General features: G+C 34.8%; 1 protein-coding gene across 1 annotated transcript in view; it reads right to left on the bottom strand.

Moving 5' to 3' along the window:
* The window catches only part of LOC145691994 (protein takeout-like), a 101,398-nt gene extending 78,586 nt beyond the window's left edge, over nucleotides 1-22,812 (bottom strand). Inside the window, exon 1 of the mRNA XM_081767293.1 lies at nucleotides 22,622-22,812. Within this exon, the coding sequence (XP_081623419.1) occupies nucleotides 22,622-22,688 (67 nt within the window). The 5' untranslated portion in view covers nucleotides 22,689-22,812. The remainder of the gene's footprint in view (nucleotides 1-22,621) is intronic.
* Nucleotides 22,813-23,061: the final 249 nt, after the last annotated feature.

The raw sequence follows: 23,061 nt of genomic DNA, 5'->3' as shown, positions 1-23,061 counted from the left end.
GAAGAGATCCAATTAGTTCTCGTGAGCTATAGAATGATACGAGGAAAGAAGGTATGGCGATATCCATGACTCGACGAATCCCAAGGCCTCCATTCTCAACTGGTAAGGAAGCTTATAACCATGAACTGTCTTTCAAAGAACAGTTTAGAATGGATTCCAGTCCTGTTCTAAGAGTGTGGTCGAATTTGTCAAGTAATTTATTATCCTGCCAAGAAGGGGAGCAAAGGAGGAAATACAGTAATCTTGGAAGTGAGAGTGAAGCTCGTAGTAAATAATAAGCGGGATGTGCAGAAAGTTTTGATAATTGAGAAAAGAAGAATTCTAATTTTGATATCTTGTCCAATAAAATTTTGCTCCTTGATTCGGTAGAGATGGCAGCCCCTAAAAGTTCCGCATTGGTAGGTGATAAGAGTTTGATACCAGGTGCTACTTCGTTAAATTTTGTATATTACTTCACAAAACAAGATGATACGGTAATGTGTACGAGAATAGAGACGAGAAAAGAAAGAATTCTTCCATAATCAGTGCGAGACAAGCCTTGTACAAACTTTATGAGAGGAAACGAGATTTCCTATCTCGCGGGCCACAGTACTATCAGCAAAACAACGAACTCGCTATTCATGTTCTTGTTTGTTTGTTAAAGTTTAGCACCTTTTCCAGCACTGAGATTATGTGACACGTGTAACTACGGTTTAACGTAGAATACAAGCCATCGTAATGTGTTCAAATTTCAAGGGCCTCCTCCTACCAGAAATCGAACCTGCAGGAACCATGTACTTTAGCCGCACGCTGTAGGCACTAAACCAAACACTGATATTCACGAGATTAAATTTGATATTGTCTTATCTCGAAAAGAATATTTTTTTTTTCATTCGGAAAGCTCTGTCTTGTGGCGAAAATTGTGTCTCGCTTGCCACACGGCCATTCCTAAGTGGAGCTAAGCACCTCAAGAGTAGACCTGTTCCAAAGGAGCGGAATTCCTAAAAAGGCTATCTGGTAAACGGCAATGCTTGAACGGAAGCCAGTGTCACCCCAAAGGACACGAGTAGAAGAGTTACATATTTCATTGGAGGAGGAATCGACTCGTGTTGTAAGTAATAACCATCGATTAATCCTAAGCCATGCTGTTGTTTATGTCTCACTATTGCCTTTATCGGCACCAAATTTACTAAATGCTAACCAGCGGGGAAATGACCCGCAGAAAATGATCCAGAAGAAATAATTCTGTAATGTATAATTATAAAATTTCGTGTAAATCCTTATAGAAGATTGTTAAAACTACTTGAACAAACTTCGGGAGCTGATTCCCGACACCGAAACCAGCAAAAAAGTTCTATGGAACTTTGGTCAGTGAAGGATAATTTCGGCGATATAAGGTGCTGAAAGTGTGGGAAAATGAACTTCAGATCGCTATAATTCAAAAAGAATGCATCGTAGGGAGTGCGGTTTAGAACGTGACACTCGAAGTCATACCTGCTGGACTGTGTGGGAATCGCTCGCACACATGTTACGGAGGTTTGAAACATACATTTTACAATCGAGCAGGTATGACTTCGAGTGTCATGTTCTAAACCGCAATTTCTATGTTGCGTTGCTTTTGAATTACAGCCCTCTGAAGTTCATTTTCCCACGCTTCCGGCACCTTATATCGCCGAAACTATCCCTCACTGACCAAAGTTCCACAGGACGTTTTTGCTGGTTTCGGTGTCGGGAATCAGCTCCCGAAGTTTGTTCAAATAGTTTCTTACCATCCTGTATATAGAACAAAAACGACGGAGAAAATTATATTTGCAAAGGAACAGAGAAAATTATAAGAAGAAAAGAACTGAAAACATTATAATATACTAAGACGTTCGATATATTCAATGCTTACATTACGCAAGTAATTTTATCGGCAAACAACCTGAAAACTACGTCTGATCCCACGAGCATATTACCGGGCTTAGTCTTGGATTCTCTTTATCAATTACCAAATTGATGGATATTTGATCCCGACTATGTACTAAAACCTCTGATTCTAGTTCTCGCGTATATTATTAACCTTCGTATATTCGCAATAATATGAAAACGTTTCACGTTGCTAAAGGAGACCGTGGATTAGCACTTGTCAATCTTACATATCTTCTGTTACTTCCCAATCTCCTTTACGTCCCATTAACGAAGATAAAATCAAAATAGTTAGCAACACAGCTTCACGGAGATACTGCATTACATATTTTACGGTACATCTTTTGTGGACAGAAATGCTAGAGAATCAATCTGGCAGCAAAATTGTTTGAAATTGTCATCTGTGAAGTAACGATGTGTGACGCCAAGACATTGTAGCTTAAGCCATGTACTTTGAAATAAGTGGTAGAAATAATATTGCAAGATAACAATACTCAAAATAGTCCTTATGAATACATTGCAGTTAGTTCAAAATTCAACACCACTTTGGTCACATTAGAGGAAACCCAGCGTATTCTTCACACTTTCTAGTCAAAACGTGGAAAGATTACTGGTAAGTCTGTAGGATTCTGTTTTCCATCAACGCATTCACTGCAGTCATTGTTACTCCTCCTAACGCAACACGAGTCCCAAGGTAATTTTTCCTCTTAAGTGTAGTATTTGGGGTTACTTTCTTTGGGGTAACTTTTCCTGTATTCTATATATTTAGCCTTTCTAGTGTGTAACTTAACTATACTTAAACGCCATTTTGGTTGCCCGCCATTAAATTAAATTCCTTTATGAGATGAACATTGTGATACTGTTACCTGTTTTATTTAATAATCTTGAATACCATTTTCTGTTCGTTGTCTTTGTTTCCTTTTGTCAGCTTTGTTTTCTATAAGTATCTACGAGGGTTCATCCTGAGCTCCATTAACTTGGAACGCCACCTTCCCAAAATTCATTGTTTTATATCTCATTGTTTTGCACCCATTTTGCACCGTTTTGCACTTTGATTAAAAAATTTTGTATCCTCACCATTACTGAGAAAATCAAAATTTAAAACGGTGTTCCAAGTTAATGATATTTCAGCCACTAACTCATTTACAAGATTTAACAATACCATCATCATCTAGTAGTTTTGCACCGTTTTGCAGCCTCTTTCAAAAATTTTGTACCATCACCCTAACCGAGAAAAAAACATTTCAAAATTCAAAATTTGAAATTTGAAATTTGCCACAAAAGCAAAATTTAAGTTTCAACCTGCCATAAGATAGAGTACGTTTTGCACCTTCCGAAAATACCAATATTTCTTTTTATACTCCCACAGTTACCGAGCAATTTAAAATTCAAAATGCGGAATTACCATTAACTTGGAACGCCACTATTTTGTACTGAAGAATTAAGAACACCAGCGTCTTCTACGAAGTTTTGCACCCTCAGAAAATGTCGATATTTCATTTTGTACCCTCACCGTTAATGAGAAATTCCGAATTCAAAATGCCGAATTACCATTAACTTGGAACGCCACTATTTTGTACTGAAGAATTAAGAGCACCAGCGTCTTCTACGAGTTTTGCACCCTCGTAAAATGTCGATATTTCATTTTGTACCCTCACCGTTAATGAGAAATTCCGAATTCAAAATGCCGAATTACCATTAACTTGGAACGCCACTATTTTGTACTGAAGAATTAAGAGCACCAGCGTCTTCTACGAGTTTTGCACCCTCGTAAAATGTCGATATTTCATTTTGTACCCTCACCGTTAATGAGAAATTCCGAATTCAAAATGCCGAATTACCATTAACTTGGAACGCCACTATTTTGTACTGAAGAATTAAGAGCACCAGCGTCTTCTACGAGTTTTGCACCCTCGTAAAATGTCGATATTTCATTTTGTACCCTCACCGTTAATGAGAAATTCCGAATTCAAAATGACGAATTACCATTATTTTGGGACGCCTCTATTTTGTACTGAAGAATTAAGAACACCAGTGTCTTCTACGAGTTTTGCACCCTCACAGCTAATGAGAAATTTTAAACTCAAAATACAGAATTAGCATTAGCTTGGAACGCCAAAAATACGTGATGCATAATTAAGAACACCAGCGTTTTCTACAAGTTTTGCACCCTCAGAAAATGCGAATATTTCGTTTTGTACCCTCCGAGTTCATGAGAAACTCGAAATTCAAAATGCGGAATTACCATTAACTTGGAACTCTATCAACTCATATTGAAGAATTAACAACATCAGCGTCTTCTATGATTTTTACACCCTTAGAAGATGTCGCTATTTCATTTTATACCCTCCCAGAAATTCAAAATTGAAGATGTCGAATTACCATTAACTTCGAATGCCACAAACACATTTTGAAGAAATAATAACAGCGGCGTTTCCAATGATTTCTGCTTCGTCAGAATATGCTGACGTTTTTTGGTATCCTCACAGTTAACGACTAATTATAATTTAATATGCCAAAAGTGATGGTGAGTCTACAGTAAAATCTCATATTACAGCAATATGATAGTTTAGTAGTGAATAATAAATTAAACTTTGCTAATATGTAGTGCTTGGGGTACCTGATTCGATCCCAGCTCGTTCAAAGTGAACTTTGTGGTAGACAAACACCGTGTGCGTGAATTTTCTCGGGGTTCCCACCGTTTCCTCCCACTTTCTTCATTCCACCATTTCATTCATTATTTCATCATCATTCTCCTTTAACCTAACTGTCATAACGTGGGACGTAAAACTCAAATATTTCCTTTCATTATTTTGCTAATAGATAATCGTAGACACCTCCGAAAATATTTAATAATATGATACTTGAATATAAACTGTTTAAATGTGACAAAGTGTACTGACGATATACATTATTTCTATATTAGTAGTAAATAGTTACATTAATGTGGAAATTTATAGTCAGAAATGGGAGGGATAAAGTAATGAAACGATATAGGAAACATAATCAAAATGCTGATAATATATTATTATTATTGTACAAATACATTATATTAACATTCTATACTCAGCAATAGTAAATAAAATAACACACAACAACTTTATTTTGGGTAACATTTGAATAAATTGCGAACAACATTCAATAGCTCTTGATTTGTTGCAGGTAGTAAAACAAGGAATTTTAGCGTCTATTCAAGAATGGAAACAGTTTATTCGTGTTCCCACTTCCTTTGTAAAATAAGATTTAAAAAAAAAGGTGAAAAGAAAATTGCTGGAGAAATAAAAAATGGAAATGATGCTAAAAAAAATAAAAATTATTAAAAAAGTAGCTAATGTGTTAACCTGAGTAAAAAGTATGGAAAAGTGCAATACTATGTCTTCATTTTGCTTCACTTTCAGACACAAAACGCGTACCTTGAACTCCTGCTATGGAAATATGCATACCCTTTGGGAAGGTTTGCATATTAAAATAACTCATCACTTTGAGTTAGTGTTGTAAATAGAAAGAAAAACCGTTCGTATTTTTTCTGAAATGTACGTTTTTTTTAGAAAAAAAAACATTGCCTCTCGTTTTTTTCTAAATTTCGTTTTTTTTCAAATAGTCATTTGTAATGTATCTTACGTCATTTAAGCCTGAAGTATTTTTATGTAGGTGTAATTTCCATAAAATGCAACATAAATTAAACACTAGGTACTGATACGGTACAAATATTTTACAATTTATATGAGTAGCGTACCTACTAATAATCCGGGTTTCTGTACTGTTTCACCAATATCAACGAAGAAATAAAAGTATAAATGAACATTTGTTTTATTCATGAAAGTAGGCCTTTAATAAGAACGAAAATAATATCACGAACAGTATAAAATGCAAATAACTTGTCTAAAGGTAAAAACTAATACTAATTTTCCTACTAACATTTTTCTGAATATCATATATAAATAATTTGTCGACTAGATATATGATATGCATTGCTGACTCTACCATATGTGCAACACGTGCACTTGCACTGAGATGCAATATCTGTCATAAGTATTTTATTTAAAATAAATATTTCTTGTTGGAGACCGACTTCATGATCATGGTAGCTAAATTTACTAAGCCAGAGGTGCCCACAAGGGGGGGGGCTATGACGCAAATTGCGTCATTGAAATATTTGGGGGGGGGTAAAAATCTATATAAATATGCTTGAGGGTGTGTAAAAATTAATTGAAAAGATTTTTTTCATGGAAGAACACCTGCGGATAGACAATTGAGGGGGTGCTTCATGGACATGAGGGGGGTGGGCACCACTGACTAAGCTGACCTTCTATTTGAATACTAAATTCATAAATTATGTTTAGGTCGCATTAGTTTAAGCCACATGATCAGTGCTAAAGCAAATGGTAAAATAAATCCCAGAATAAATTGCTTGATTGTTGTCAAATACAGGAACTCAATTCTCGAATGCCTGTCCCCTTTGGTTAGTTATCAAAGTTCTGATATGAAGCTTCTCTTGTCTTTGTCGCAAATAAGATCGTTATCATGGAAGGTGGAAACACTTTTTTTTTAAAAAAAAATAACAGATGTAGAAGGAAAATCAAGAAATAAAGATAAAAGAACTAGTTGCACTATAATTGCAAACTGATATGTTGAGATTGAAACTCGATATTGAATTCTATAAAAAGTATTATCATCTTTCAGATGTATTTGCTTTATCTTTCACTAACATAATAGATTAATATTTAAAGAAAAATACAGACACAACAATATTGTATTTGTAGTAAGTATTTAAGCCTTTCTGAGTACGAGTGTAGTTTCCCTCCCTTTCGTTGTTCATGCTGGAGTAGCACACTTAAAATCGCGACTTTTAAGATTTGTTCTTTCTGGAGAAAGATTTAGGCGGCAAATTACGTCATTGCGCGGGCGACAAATTGCCTAGGGCCGGCCTGATGATATGTTCACTCATGTCCATAATGATTGTCGCATATCTATAACTGTCTTTTTGTAAGAATATAATTTGATAATGATTTTGCAGGATATTTTTAATACTGATGCTGTGTATATAATCGGAAAATGTATATTTGTGGTAAATTTCAAAGGAAAAGAATTACAAATACGAAAATGAGAAAGAATAAAAGAAACTGTTGCTAAATGGACAAGAAAGTTTTATTTTCGTTTTATTGTTCTTATTTACTGCTGTTTTGACATGAAATTTTCCACATACATGTCTTTGCCGATTATACACATACTAACATTATAAGAAATACCAGGCGGATTCGTTATCAAATTATATTCCTACAACAACATATTTATAGACATGCGACAATAATCTTGGACATGAGTGTACATACAAGACATGAATATAGGATGACATAATTTGAAGTAATGTAGGGTGTTTCAAAATGAATATTACGGTTTTGAACAATTAACAATTAACTTACAATTATAAGTATTATCAAATAAAAGAGCAACTCAAACAGTTTTGTACACACGCATGCCATGCATTGTTTCCTCTGTCTGCCGTTAGAAAGAGCAAGTAGCAAAGATGGAGACTAGAGACCAGAAAGCTTTGTGTTTTAACTTTGCAAAGACTGAATCTGTAGTTACAGTGCAACCGTCTGTGTGAATTGAATGTTTTGTGCCATATGGCGGAAAGTTTATGGGCCTTTCTCACCTATTGACTCAATGTGTGCCATGTGACGAATGAAGCTCATATCGAACACTTGAAGCAAAAACTGTTTGAGGTGTTCTTTTATTTGATGTATTGTTTATAATTGTGCGTAAAATGTAATAAGTACTACGAAGACTTAATTCCCCCGATATTCATTTTAAAACACCCTGCATTTCTCAGCATCAGTATTGGAACTAAGATGTAAAAAGGAGAGATTGTGATTGTTTACAACAACGATATTATTATTAGTCAAGACTATAATTACTACAACAACATAAGTTAGTAGTCAAAAAAATGTAATTAAATGTACACTCGTAACCCTTTCGGACCCAGGTGGTCAAAGTGGCACATACGGGTGTGTCCATTTTTTAATCCACTCCTGTATGGTCACTAATTAAGATATCGGTATATATATTTTTTGCCAAATATGGTTGGTCCATAGTTTATCATTTTAGTTCCTTTTTCTTCTGTGTGTCGAATTTCCCTCTCAAATTTCACCCCAGTCAAAAATTCGAGAATTTTCGATTTTTTTAATTACTTTGCTCCTGTAGCTTCATTTGTTGTAGAGAGACCTCCTTAAGACTTGTCAGGTAGATACTTGTCGGATGGATACCTAATTGTTGACATCAATTGGACGGGCTTCGCGCAGTGTTACCAACTACAGAAATTAAAATCTCCTTAAATTTGGGCAAAAAATTCGAATTTTTTGTTATAAACCGTACCTATACGTCCGAATGCAAGTCAATTTACGCCAGTCGAACATTTGTTCTTACTGAACAAACTCGGGTACATATCGTTACAGTGGGGTAATTAGGGAACGCACGAAAAATTCGGATTAAGGTTCTAACTCTTGATTTTCCCCTACTTTTCTCTTTATCGAAATATATTTTTGGTAATTAAAAGCATTGTTTCTTAAATATCGCCATGATACTTGTAGGATTTATTAGTAATGTACCAGTGTTTATTTTAAGATAGCAGTGTTCGTCTGTCTGGTAGCAGTGTTGCCAGCTACGGAAAATTTTAATTCAAGATGTTAGGGGAAAATTACGTGTTTTGTTTATTATATCCCTCTTGTTGGCTACATAGGAAGGAAAGTACCAGTATCTGAAAGGCTTGTCTTTACCCTTCACAACGCACTATAGAAAGTTTCAATAGGATAGTTAGGGGAAGTACAGTTAAGGTTTACAGTAGACCTTGTTCTCTAAGTGGAAAGATAACTGTTTTTTAGGTAGACTGAAATATTCTTTAATGACCTGCTTACTTTATTAGATATCGCTACAATACTTATAGGGTATATTATAGAGATGCCAAAGCTTCTTTTAAGATAGTTTGTGTGTGTCTGCTAGCACTGTTGCCAGCTACAGAAAATTTTAATTTCCGATTTTAGGGAGAAATTTTGAAAAATAAAAACTTTTGTCTCTATTATTTCCCTCTTGTTGGCTCCATTCAAACAAACATACCACTGTCTGAAAGCCTCGTCCTTAGCCTACACAGCACACCATAAAACGTTTCGGTAGAATAATTAGGGGAAGTACAGTTAAGGCTTATAATAAACTATGTTCTGTAAATGTTAAGAAAATTGTGAATTTCTGAGGTAGAATGAGATATTTTCAAAAAAAAAAAAAAAAATCATGCTTACTTTGTTAGACATCGCCATGATACTTGTAGGTAGTATTCTTGGGGTACGAAGGTTTACTTTCAGATAGTTTACGTCTGTTTTATGGCAGTGTTTCTAGCCAAAACAATTAATTCCCGATTTTAAGTAAAAAATTTGGCAAATTTCCCTTTCCCCTCTATTATAACCTGTTGCTCGCTACGTTGCAACAAATGTACCACTACCTGAACGCCTTCTCTTTAGCTTACAGAACGCACTATAAAAAGTTTCAATAGGATAATTAGAGAAGCTGTAGCCCCGGCATATCTGGTGGGTTTTGCTTCTGAGGCGTAAAAAGTGTCAAAATTTCATGTGTATGGAAACAGATAATTTTTTCTTTCTCTCTTTGAATGGAAGCCAGCGACTTTAGGTTTTTACTGTACCATGTCAACGCACCAAAGAATGTTTTTAGGTGACTTAGACCTATATGGCAACAGTGGTGCTAGATAGAAAAAATCTTGAAATTCGGTTAGGGATTTTTTGTAAATTTTCACCCCTACATTTCCCTCAGTAATTTCCCACCCGCTCGAAACACTGCAATGTAACGTACATCAAAAGATAGCCACATTCCTTTTCTAAAAAACAAGGTCTTAACCATATCAATAGGGTAAATGGTTTTTGAGCAATAAGTCACTAACTGACAAAGTAGGAAAACGTCAAAAATGATCTGGGTCCGAAAGGAATAATCACACGATTTTGCTCGTATAGGTACAAGGAAACAAACGATTTGTAAGTTACGAGGGCTTCGACTCAAGTTCTATTGATTATTTCAATAATTTTCAACATAAATCAATAAATAATAGCTGTCAGAAAAAAACAGACATTTGAAAAAAAAACATGAAAAAGAACGATGTTTTTTATTGAAAAAAAACTTCACAGAAAAAAACCGTTTTTTTACAACACTACTTTGAGTTAATATTTTTATTCAGACAATAACCCCTGTTTATTGCATGGGTGTACGGAAACCATAGCCTATCAAAACACTAACAAAATCAAAATTACACTCAAAGCTCTTAGCGCCCTTAATACACATCGAAGAGAGGTTATGATAACTATTATGTAATAAATTTGCTTCTAAAAGCTATTTTTTATAACCGATAATATAAAAACAAGTAAACTTTTGCTCAAAGCCACACATTGTAGCATTTACCGAAACTATTTGTTTGTCCTTAACAGCCTATTGTTAGTTCTATTTAGCTGTGAGGGTACAAAATTGAATATCCAAATTAATTCAAGGTGCAAAATTCGTAGAAGATGCTGGTGTTCTTAACTCTTCAGTACAAAATAGTGGTGTTCCAAGTTAATGGTAATTTGGCATTTGAATTCGGAATTTTTCATTAACGGTGAGGGTACAAAATGAAACATCGACATTTTACGAGGGTGCAAAACTCGTAGAAGACGATGATGTTCTTAATTCTTCAGTACAAAATAGTGGCGTTCCAAGTTAATGGTAAATCGGCACTTTGAATTTGGAATTTCTCATTAACGGTGAGGGTACAAAATGAAATATCGACATTTTACGAGGGTGCAAAACTCGTAGAAGACGCTGGTGCTCTTAATTCTTCAGTACAAAATAGTGGCGTTCCAAGTTAATGGTAATTCGGCATTTTGAATTCGAAATTTCTCATTAACGGTGAGGGTACAAAATGAAATATCGACATTTTCTGAGGGTGCAAATCTCGTAGAAGACGGCGATGTTCTTAATTCTTCAGTACAAAACAGTGGCGTTCCAAGTTAATGGTAAATCGGCATTTTGAATTCGGAATTTCTCATTAACGGTGAGGGTACAAAATGAAATATCGTCAATTTCTGAGGGTGCAAAACTCATAGAAAACGCTTGTTTTCTTAATTCTTCAGTACAAAATAGTGGCGTTCCAAGTTAATGGTAATTCGGCATTTTGAATTCGGAATTTCTCATTAACGGCGAGGGTACAAAATGAAATATCGACATTTTCTGAGGGTGCAAAACTCATAGAAAGCACTTGTTTTCCTAATTCTTCAGTACAAAATAGTGGCGTTCCAAGTTAATGGTAATTCGGCATTTTGAATTCGAAATTTCTCATTAACGGCGAGGGTACAAAATGAAATATCAACATTTTCTGATGGTGCAAAACACGTAGAAGAAACTGATGTTCTTAATTCTTCAGTACAAAATAGTGGCGTTCCAAGTTAATGGTAATTCGGCATTTTGAATTCGGAATTTCTCATTAACGGTGAGGGTACAAAATGAAATATCGACATTTTCTGAGGGTCAAAAACTCGTAGAAGACGGCAATGTTCTTAATTCTTCAGTACAAAATAGTGGTGTTCCAAGTTAATGGTAATTCCGCACTTTGAATTCGGAATTTCTCATTAACGGTGAGGGTACAAAATGAAATATCGATATTTTTTAAGGGTGAAAAACACGTAGAAGATGCTGATGTTCTTAATTCTTCAGTACAAAATAGTGGCGTTCCAAGTTAATGGTAATTCGGCATTTTGAATTTTAAATTTGCGCGGTAACTGTGGGACTACAAAATGAAAAATTGGTATTTTCGGAAGGTGCAAAACGTACTCTATCTTTTGACATGTTGAAACTTAAATTTTACTTTTGTGGCAAATTTCAAATTTTGAGTTTTGAATTTTGAAATGTTATTTTCTCGGTTAGGGTGATGGTACAAAATTTTTGAAAGAAGGTGCAAAACGGTGCAAAACTACTGGATGATGATGGTATTGTTAAATCTTGTAAATGAGTTAGTGGCTGAAATACCATTAACTTGGAACACCGTTTTAAATTTTGATTTTCTTAGTAATGGTGAGGATACAAAATTTTTTAATCAAGGTGCAAAACGGTGCAAAATGGGTGCAAAACGATGAGATATAAAACAATGAATTTTGGGAAGGTGGCGTTCCAAGTTAATGGAGCTTTCATCCTGCCTTGGGGGAACGGAAAACCTTTTGTAGTCCCATCATAAGATCCCACAAGCTCCGCAGCTAGTAGGATAAAGGAGAAAATTGGATCTTATTTATATAAGAAATAAGTTAGCAAGATTGTTGTAATATAAGAATTATAAAAGAGTATTCAAAAGTAGAAGGAGGCGGAGATTTTGCTCTTTGTGATGTTTAAGGTTACGATTTCTTAAACCGTAGGTGATTAAGCACATTTATATACTCAAGACGTTAATTTTCTAAGAACAGGTGAAGTATATAAAGCATGATCTAACTTGCATCCGGAGGATACGCAACGTTCCATCAAGGGGAGAGGGAGTTTAAGTTCCAAAGTTCAGGATTTTTGTATACATATTAATATTATAAATGCTACTTTTTTCATAATACCTTATCCAAGGAGCGGAGATAAAACCGGAAAACCCCTCCCCTTGAGCGCCATTGCTAACTTGTATTTGCATAACACCTGTAAGTACAGAGCAAATGTTAAATACAGTTTATGTTAATAAAGATGATTTATCATTTCAAGGCTAAAACATGACGTTTTAGCAGATTTTATACCATCATAAATATGCCACTAAAAGTTCAGCACAATGCTGGAACTCGTAGCCAAGGCCACGGATGGAAACTCCTCTTTGGAATACGTACTACGTATATGACTCAGAAACATCCACGATATTTTAGATGAATGCAACCTCTAAAGATAACATCTGAGTTATATAACCGACAAACTGTTAGAGGTGATTCCTCACATCAAAATAAGAGTAGTTCATATGGACCTGTGGAAAAAAGTGCATAGTTCCAGAGCTAGGGCTGCGCAGTGGCTCAGTGGTAGAGCGTTCAGCTCCTGTGCTTGGGGCCCCTGGTTCGATCCCAGCTCGCGCCGTGTGGACTTTGTGGTGAACAAACACCGTGCTCGTGGGTTTTCTGAAATTCTCCTGTTTCCTCCCACTTTCTTCATTTCACTCATTTCTCATCATTACCGTCTCTTTTAACCTAACAGGCATAAGCGTGGGACGTAAAACTCAAATATTTTTCATTTTCAGAGCTAGGGCTGTCCAAAATCGCAAAAAAGCCAAATTTCAAGAGATTCTATTTCGAATTCGAGAAACTGTGGATGGTGGTTCTTATCAGCGTAAAGAAAGTCATGCATACACAGTACAAAATGCACATTTCATTGGTGTTCAATAGGTGTACAGAGTATTCCCTGCAGGTGAAATTCTCAGATGCCATGAACCAAATTTTGAGATATGCTCTGCCTTTATGACCCGTCCAAAGTAGGCAAACGATAAGTCTTGATAGCAGTGAACACGGAATCCTTTTGCGCAATGTCGGAAGTGTTCAGGATCGTCAGCAGCACTACTGCAAAGTTTTCTTCTACGCTTATAAATGAAGAAAACGCGAAATATAAACTGACGAAATACATCACATCACATATTATTCTGAACACAAAGACACATGGAGCTACCGGTTTTTAAGACTTCCGACTTCCCTCCCAAGCATTGGATGTCTTTGTTGTTAAGTCTTACATTCTACGTACTTTAAACCTTCCTTGAAATCAGGGTGTATCTGAAAACTCTATTGAGAACATATCTCAGAATTGCACCCTATAGGGAATATCCTGTACATCTATTGAAAATTGATAAAATGCACTTTTGAATTATGTATCTGGAATTCGAAATAGGTCCTGTTGAAATTTAACTTTTTCGCTTTTCTAGACAGCTCTGGCTCTAAAAGTATGCACTTTTCGCCATAGATCCATATGAAATTTTTGTTTTATTTTGATGTTAGGAATCACCTCTTACAGTTTGCCGGTATAGTTCATTAACAAACTGTATATACAGTATATATTATATATACAGTATACATATATATAAAAACTGTATATAAGAAACAGTCATTGATAATCCGCCATCAGATTCGATATCAGCTATTTAGAATTTATCCGCTAGTTCTCAAAAAAGTGCTGTCGTAGAAAATGGATAATGCCCTTTTTGTCGTCCGCTTTGTGTAGCTGCCTCTGACTCAATGTGTATAACAATTTTTTTCTTTTTTTTTTAAAAAAAAAAAGGAATGAAAACAGCTAACGACACGTTACCTGCAGATTGGGAATTAATCATCCAGTATTCAAGGTCATGGTGTTTCAGTTCTGTCGATAGAACACAAACGAAGCTGCTCTTACAGTAATTTTGTGTGTTTCTCATTAGTCTGCAACGCAATTCTTATTCCTTAACGTTAAACGTTCTGAATGTCGAGAACAATATCTTTCGACAAACGTTTTTCGGTTCAAAACTAGCAACCTCAATTTACCCGTAATTTTGCGCGTAGGTGTGAAGTTTGTGATCAATTATCTCAGTGGTATTGCCATTAACCCGAAAAGAGCTGTTTCCACAATTGCTTTTTCTATACGAAGACTATAATGATAAATATTTCGAGAACGAAAAAGGATGTTTTCAAATACGTCTGTATTCAATTTGCCCGCTGATTTTCATTATCTATCTGTTGATGGTAAAATCAGAAATTATTTTGGAATCTTTGACAGTAATGTAATATGATTTGGGGACTCGGGAACGAAAATAGCTTTTGGAAGCGTACTTAAAATTTATGACTAACCTCCTTCAGTTATTCAGCGTTTCCAATATTGCGACTATTTTGTCAGGGACATGAACGGGAATCTCTTTAGGGATCCTGAGAACGAAAACAGCTATTGAAAACGGAGATTCAGAATTAACATCCATGATCTATTCGGCAGTTTTCAGTGTTACAGGGTGGAATAATTCATCTTTAAGATTTTAGTTCAATCATTCAGATTTTAATTTCAATCTTTTTGGATGATCAGAAGGATCTAAAGGAACAATACATTATGCATTGTCATAATTGAATAATTTTTATTCGTTTATATTGTATTGGCAAATTTTCTTGCGTGTACATTGTATGTTCAAACCTACAGCATGGTTGATTTTACTCTTCCTTAACTCTTCGTTCTTGATGGATACAACCTCAAACAACAAGGACAACAGGGCTATTTATGAAAGTTGAAGAAAGGCACGTGCCAAATTTAATTAAAATCGGATAAGTTTTATGGGAGGTGCCGTGGAACAAACGGTCAAATGAAAAAATGACCAGACCCAAAAATGCTGATCGAGTAGAATGGTTAAAGCTTCGCTACGCTAGCTTTAATTATATGGTTTGAATCCTTTTTGTGGCTATATGAGCAACGTACGCACCTTTCCAGGAGACCTGTTGGATGTTGTTGGTCATGTGATTCGGATCCTACGTTAAGCTGTAGGATTACGTCTCATATAAACTTGGTATCGTAAGAGACACTGAACTTCAAAACAACCAATTACTGCTATCACTGATTGAACAACAGTGGTTGAACTTGTAACTACACATGTAACTACACTACACATAACTACCTAACCTAATTTCGCATGGATGACAGTTGTCTTATAATAGGGTATTTGATGAAACACTGCATGACTCTGCAAACAATTTAGTTCGGCTGGTCATAATGCATTCGGGTAGTCTGTGAAAATTGACGTTATAATAATTCTAATACTTGTACTTATTTGATTTATAATTCATACTGGGTTAACACATTCCGTGCTACTGTCGACCTTTTCCTGTCTATAGCCGACTTCTTCCTATTAAAACATTCACTATCATAGTGGACAGTTCTGCTAACACATTTCCTACCACACTTGAATTCAGTTTACATAAATCATTCATACTCAAAATCCATAGTGTTGACATGAATTGATCTAATTTCCACATCGTACCAACACCGTTCTTTCATTTTAGATCAGCTAAAGCTTTAATGCAATCATACAAGAATGGATTATGCGTCCTTTACACGACATACTTTCTAAATGCTTCCGGATATTTAAGTAGCTAGATCTCAACGTGTTAATTATTTACAACTATTTGTCTCGTTGGCATTGAAAATGTCTGTCATGCGACTTCTATCATCAGAATTTAACTATAATCATTTTCGTGGAATACAGGTATAGTATTTAGAGTTGATTTACACATACTTGTATTGAAAAAAAAATCTTGAAATAATGTTTCCCATGGCTGTAGGTCGTGAGTACACAAATAAAAGACTGTATGCTCTCGTGGTTAAGAAAAACACACCATTAGCGCAGAAAATTCATTGCAGTGATGCCATATTGTGCCAAAGAGTTTTTGGCGTTAATTGATGTTTAATTACAAAGGCATTATCTACCATCATTAAGACAAAATATTGCATTATCCCATTAGTTTAGTGTTTCGTTAAAAAAAAAAAACTGCAACTACAATTAATAATGCACATTAAAGATGAAAATGTATTTCATTTACGAGAAGAGAACATGATGAAATGATGATATTCGGCGAAGAGAGTTGTATCAATTTTGCACGAAAAAGATAAAAAACGTAACTTGAAGGTAAGTTAACACATTATGTCTTTTTTTTCACATTGTTGGCAGGCAAAGTAGTGAGAACCAAGATCACAAATAGTGTGTCGAGAAGCTAGTAGATTTTTTTTTTAATTTACCAGTTAGAGATAAACTCAATCATCATTAAGAGGAAACTGTGGACAAATTAGTAACTACCGACACTAGGGAAGCAATAATACTGTAGTGGACCGGAAACACTTTTGCGAATGATAAATTGGCATTCAATAAATTGAATTGAACAACTAAGTGACAGAGCCCACAAATAACCATGACCTCACAAGAAAATAAAATTTAAAAGATATAAGATGTTTACATGATAAATTTCATTAAAAAGTGTCTCAATTTGGTGCATAATAATATGTCCTACATTTTCTTCCATGCTTTCAAATCATTCCCTGTACGAGAATATAAAATCAGAAATGAATAAAGTAGTAGATTCCCCTAATTTGTTTTAGAGTTCGTTAGGGTCATTCGGTTTTGATACAATATTATGTACACTTTCTTTGACTCTTTACGTAATCTCCAATCATCCCTTAACCAATCAAGAATGAGTGGTTAATTTTGGCCTCTAAAGTGGGACGGATTACTCTCCTTTCGATGAAATACATCATCCTCTATATCCTTTGTAGAAATATCAGATTTTCATGCAATATATATACTTTTTAAGCCTACGCGATCATTCACAGTCTACGTGGGTTTATAGTCAGTCGAGAACGAGAGAACGGAACTCTTCTTTCCCCCTTTCCTTTGGAATTAAAAAAAAGTTCTGTGTTAAATTTCGAATAAAATATACAAATTTGACTCAATACATATATGTGTTTATTGAGTTTTTCACATAATCCTCATTGCCTGGGGTTGAAGTCAGTCAAATATGAAAATTCAATTAACCCCTGGTATCCCAGATTTAAAAAAATATATTCCATGTTAAATTTCGAATAAAATATAGAAATTTGACTCAATACACATATGTGTTTATTGATATTTTCACAAAATTTTCACTGACTGGAGTTGAAGTCAGTCATATATGAAAACTCAATTAACCCCTGGTACCCCAGATATAAAAAAAATGTTCTACAATAAATTTCGTAAAAGAAATATCGATATTAGTCGAATATGACTATTTTGTCTGAGGATTTCCGATTAGTTCAATTACTTGGAAGATAAAATGGGGCAATACTGGAGGAGTGCTTCTTCCCCGAATTTATTTAACAGATTTTCAGTGAAACTTTATTAAAAACGCTCACACTTTTATAGAACATATTGTATTTTTGAAAAAGAGATTATATAATTACTCTTATAGTTTGGCGTTGAAATTAAAGAGAAGGAAGAGGGAGAATGGCTCGGTTCACAATACACAATTCAATTGGTTAGTTTTAATTTAGATTTTAGATTTCTGACACGTATATATATATATCTCAAAACATATACGTATGTTCACCTGGGGTTTAACATATCAGCGCCAAGCGTCGCGCGTTTCTTTTTAACAAGTTTAGCTTATTTATAGAGGTTTTTCACAGTTGACGGAAAGAAATAATACGTTTTGATCAATTTGTACAAAATCTGCTTTTTCATATGATTTTCTATATGTCAAGAACAAAAAAAAGAAGCCTCTATAAACTTGACTCAGATTCACAATTAACACACTGGATTTATTTGACCTTCCTAAATACCATAACTGGGTTGTCAGTTACTGAATCAGAATTCTATGTTGATAGACTATCAGAAAAGCGGACTTCAGATTCGGAATTAGCATCCTTGATTTGCCCGGCATTTCCAATGCTTTTTGACAAAGCCCGCTCTAGATTTCATGGATATTATCTTTTTCGGATTTATATATAACAGCAAAAATAATAATGTGTTTTTGAATGATTTTGATACTTTTTAGAAACTACTTTTGAATAGTAGTTAACTTATCAAAAGAGTGTCAAAATATACCTGTCTGATGTATTCTATAATTACACTGTACAAATTTCGTTTTTCATTTTTCTATAGTGTTATTTTTTATAATATATTTTGGTGCAAATTTCGTATATTATTAATATTTATTCACGTTTTCCAAGTTTTCGATTACGTCAATTAGTTAGTCATGTAGTTATTTAATTAGATTATATGTAGAGGGTAGTGATACTAATAATGATCGAGTTTGTTACCATTAGAATGCATATAATTGGGTAAATACTTCTAAATTATGTGAACTTATATTATTTTAGTATTGTTCTATTCCAAACATTCGATTTTGTCAATTGGGATTAATATTTTCAAAATTATTCACTCAGAAACTTTGATGATTATTATATAGGCTTGTATATGTTTATATTCACATTTGTTTTAATTTAATGCTCTTGTCAAAACGGGTGTTTGGATTCCTGATTTACTGAACGACTGTCGTTGGGACTAGTACATGCATCGATGGTGATTTTAAATGGACGTCAGTCGTACTTAATTTTTGCTCTTGGATATATTTAATAATTGTGCTGATTTTAGCAGAAGTAAGGTATGTTAGAAACCCGAAATTAATTAATAAACCCCAAAGGGAAACTGAAATTGTGAAAGAAAATCCACAAAATACAATAATTCAAGAAGTATTTCAAGTGTCAAAGTAGGTCTAAATGCTTGTGAGCAGATAGGCTATTATTTCTTGAGTGATATTATTTATTACATCTTCTTGGTTATATTAGTAAATCTTGAGCAGTACTGAGGAGAAACTTATTTTTTAGTTGAGAGATACTTCAAATTTAAGGAAAAGTTAATATAACGTTTTGGAGATTTTAATAGTGCAGTTCAAATTAGTACTACTAAGCAGAAGTTGAAATTTGAAAATAGGGAAAAGGTAACGAACGTGATTTGTGGCTAGTTTTATTTTAGTCCCTTCCTTTACAGACTGTATTTCCGAGCATGGTATTCATTTCATTTCTGAATTATAAATTGATAGGTCAGATTTGCAGTTGCGAAAGGATAATAAATATTAATTTTTAACATTTGGATGGACATATTTCCTAAAAGCTGCTGAATTGACGGCCCTATATTAAACATCCAATTTTCATAAACTAGTATGCATTGATTATCAACACATATGCAGTTTTAGTAAATAAAATTACAATACGTTCAGAAAGGACTTTTGAACGCACTTAAGGCACTTTATATATTACCAACACTGTTTGAACAAAACTTATTCGCCCCTTTTAGATATTTTTTGACACTTTTCAAGATATGCACTAAAGCTTTTTTTGTTTGATCACGTTCTTTTTTGTTTGGAGGGTAAAACACTTTTTCTTTTCGAAAAATGTCATTTACATAATACAATTGCACATAAAAAAATAAATTCAATGAAATATAAACGACAAGACCCATAATTGAACCTAGGACCCCATTCACAACACTTGCACCTTCTACAGCTGAGCCACCAAAGCTGGTGAAAATCAGGGGAGTAGTAGGATACTGCATAGTCTTCTTCGTCTTTTCCTTTCATGCTCAAATGATCTCGTGCGTTCAAGATCAATTGAGCCAGAGACCCGGCCTAGCTAGTTTCGACATTTCTGGAAAGTGTGTATCATCTCCATCTATACACTTTTTATATGTTCTTACTGTTGAGACCAAAATAAAGCTATGAGCTAAATTCTGTTTGCCTCACCGCGATTACTATACTAAATCTGGATATTTTGCATTTTCGACAAATTGAAACTCTAAAAGAAGACGTTTCTAGACCTATATTTACTAGATTAAAAAAAAAAAAAATCATTTTATGTAACGATCAAATCCCGAAGATTGGTCACTGAATTTCTGAACATACTGTATAGGACCAAATATAGTTACCATACTGTGCTTTTTTCGGATGTGTTGGAGAATATTTTCCAACTTTGTTATAAAAGTGTTTGACACAAAGAAGTGTTTTAAATACGTCCCACTAGAACACTGTTTTGAGATTAAGTTCTTCTTAGGTATGGACAGAACATATTTTAAGTACTTTTATAAGCCACTTTCTCCAGAAATTCTGTTATAAAAGAGTTTGAACATTGTTTTATTTTTTACGGTGTATATTCGGTATAGATAGTGTATGTCTGTCAAACTGAAACAACGCATTTTTTTTTTTTTACCAATCGTAAATGGAGTGACTAAAGTAGGCACTGCAAACTTAATTGTTCTTCCTATAATAATAATAATAATAATAATAATAATAATAATAATAATAATAATAATAATAATAATAATAATAATAATAATAATAATCGTAAAATTTCTAAAAGGATACGAATAGGATAGGAAAATGTCTTAGATGGAAACAATATCTTATTACAAGCATGAGCCACACGTCTTTCAATATATTCACAACCCAAACAGCAGACGCGTGTATGCGCCATAAATGAACGTAAGTTCAAGGTCAAACTGAGCCAAGTGTGGTAAGAGAACTGTTTAGGACGGAGGCCATCACTTCTTCAGTATCTTCAGAAAGTATTACGAGTGATTGAATCGTACGAAAATGGGTTATAGATTTTAAAGATGCGTACAAGAATGCTCATAATGAGGAACGAAGTGGATGATTTTCTGTTATCACTGAAGACTAGGTGCAGAAAGTTGATGAAAAAGTAAAAGTAAACAGACACTTTATGATTTCGTCATCTGTTTTACTTCATACACTTCACTAATCTGGCGATGAACTTCATTTGCTTTTACAACTTAAGTACTAAGAAGTATTTCACAGTCTGTGTGATTTTCAACCAGCAGAGGCATTTTAACTGTTCAGAAATAAACGTAAACACCACCGAATGTTTCCGTAATGGCATCTGTGGTTTGTCAACTGATGTAGATACACAGAGTGCATGCGCGGGATGCCGAACGCAGCGCTGCAGTGATTGAATTTCAAAACGGTACTTACTTAAAAAATACGTCTCGTATTATTTGAAAAATTATTTTCATAAGAAGTTCGGTTTACGAAAAACTCTTTCGTATAATATTTATTCCGTGTCTTCGTATATGTATTTGTTCGTCCGGGAGTCAAAAACTAACACGAACTACTTGGTGGATCAGTATCAAAGTTGGGCGGAATAGAGAGGGTTAAAAGTTTGGGATTGATTTTTGTTATATTGAAAAACGAAGTAGCCCTAGTGGAAATCAAATATTAATTTGGTATTAACAGCGTTCACTAAACGGTGATACGATGATAGATAGCGGGAAGTATTTTTTTTGGATGGGGGGAATCTATTTAACTTTATAAGAAAAGGTGTCATCTTCTCTTTTAAATTCTCTCTCCTAACAAGATGTGCAAAAAATCAATCACTTCTGGTTTTAAACTTGATAGCCTCAATGTTGATTAGAACGCTCAATTATTAATTAACTATCAAAGTATATAGACCTTTCATACATACTTTATTAGTAGTATATAGTTAATGGAAAAAACTGCAGGGAAATTAATACTGTACCATACTGAGCTTTCGTCGCTAGTTTAGCGGCTAGTGTGCACGTGTTTGACACACGAGTCCCGTGTTCGATTCCCGATGGGAGAAACTTGACATTTAAAGACATTATGGTGGTTGGGGGTGCACCTTAAACCGGGGTCCACGTCTCACATAGCTTCACTGCTGAAAGAGACGATAAACTCCAATGGATCAAAGGGGCCGCGGTGGCTCAGTGGTAGAGCGTTCACCTCTGGTGCTTGGGGTCCCGGGTTCGATCCCGGCCCCCGCCAAGTGAACTTTGTGGTGGACAAACACCGTGTGCGTGGGTTTTCTCGGGGTTCTCCCGTTTCCTCCCACTTTCTTCATTCCACCATTTCATTCATTACTCATCATCACCGTCTCCTTTAGCCTAACCGGCATAACCGTGGGACGTAAAACTAAAAGATTTCATTTCCAATGGATCAAAAATCAAGCTGAAAATAACTTAAAAATTAAGGCGTTCAAAATAAGCGGAAACACAAATTTGGTGAGCAAATATGGTATTTGATAGCACGTGTTTTTTTTTAACGTTTAAACAAAATATAAAACACAGCTGCACTGTTAATTGAATTACCGTATGGGGAAAGTAGAATACATTTTGGTACAGATCTAAAAATAAGCAGGTACTTACAGAGATTGGCTGTAACCGTGCTGAATACTAAGATAAATCCGATTGCTGTATGAAGCAAGAGCGGCATTTTGATCTGTACGCCGTGAGCTTAACAAACAGAAACAGTGAATTTACTCACAGGTTCTAATAGACTATTTATACAACTATCATAATTCCTCCCACCCCGCGCGCACTTAATTAACAGTGGTCCTTGACCACAACGGAAATAAAAGAGTATTCGCAAGGAAGGTGCTGCTGGAGTTTCCTCCTCTGCCCTTCCCTCCAGACAGCTTCTCAGGTAAGTCTTCTTTGATAGTTGTTGATGTGAATGGTTGGTTTTGCGGCGGGTACGCAGACACGAAGACCTTACATCATGTGGGAAGGTGCACTAGAAACCTCCTCTTTATCCAAGGTCATTTTTTCTCTCTTTCCATTTCCATTTCAAGTTTACTTTTAATATT

The sequence above is a fragment of the Thermobia domestica genome, chromosome 8 (genome assembly GCF_964235325.1).
Source record: "Thermobia domestica chromosome 8, izTheDome1.hap1.1, whole genome shotgun sequence".
NCBI classification, from domain to species: domain Eukaryota; kingdom Metazoa; phylum Arthropoda; class Insecta; order Zygentoma; family Lepismatidae; genus Thermobia; species Thermobia domestica.
This window is presented reverse-complemented; position numbering and strand designations above follow the sequence as displayed.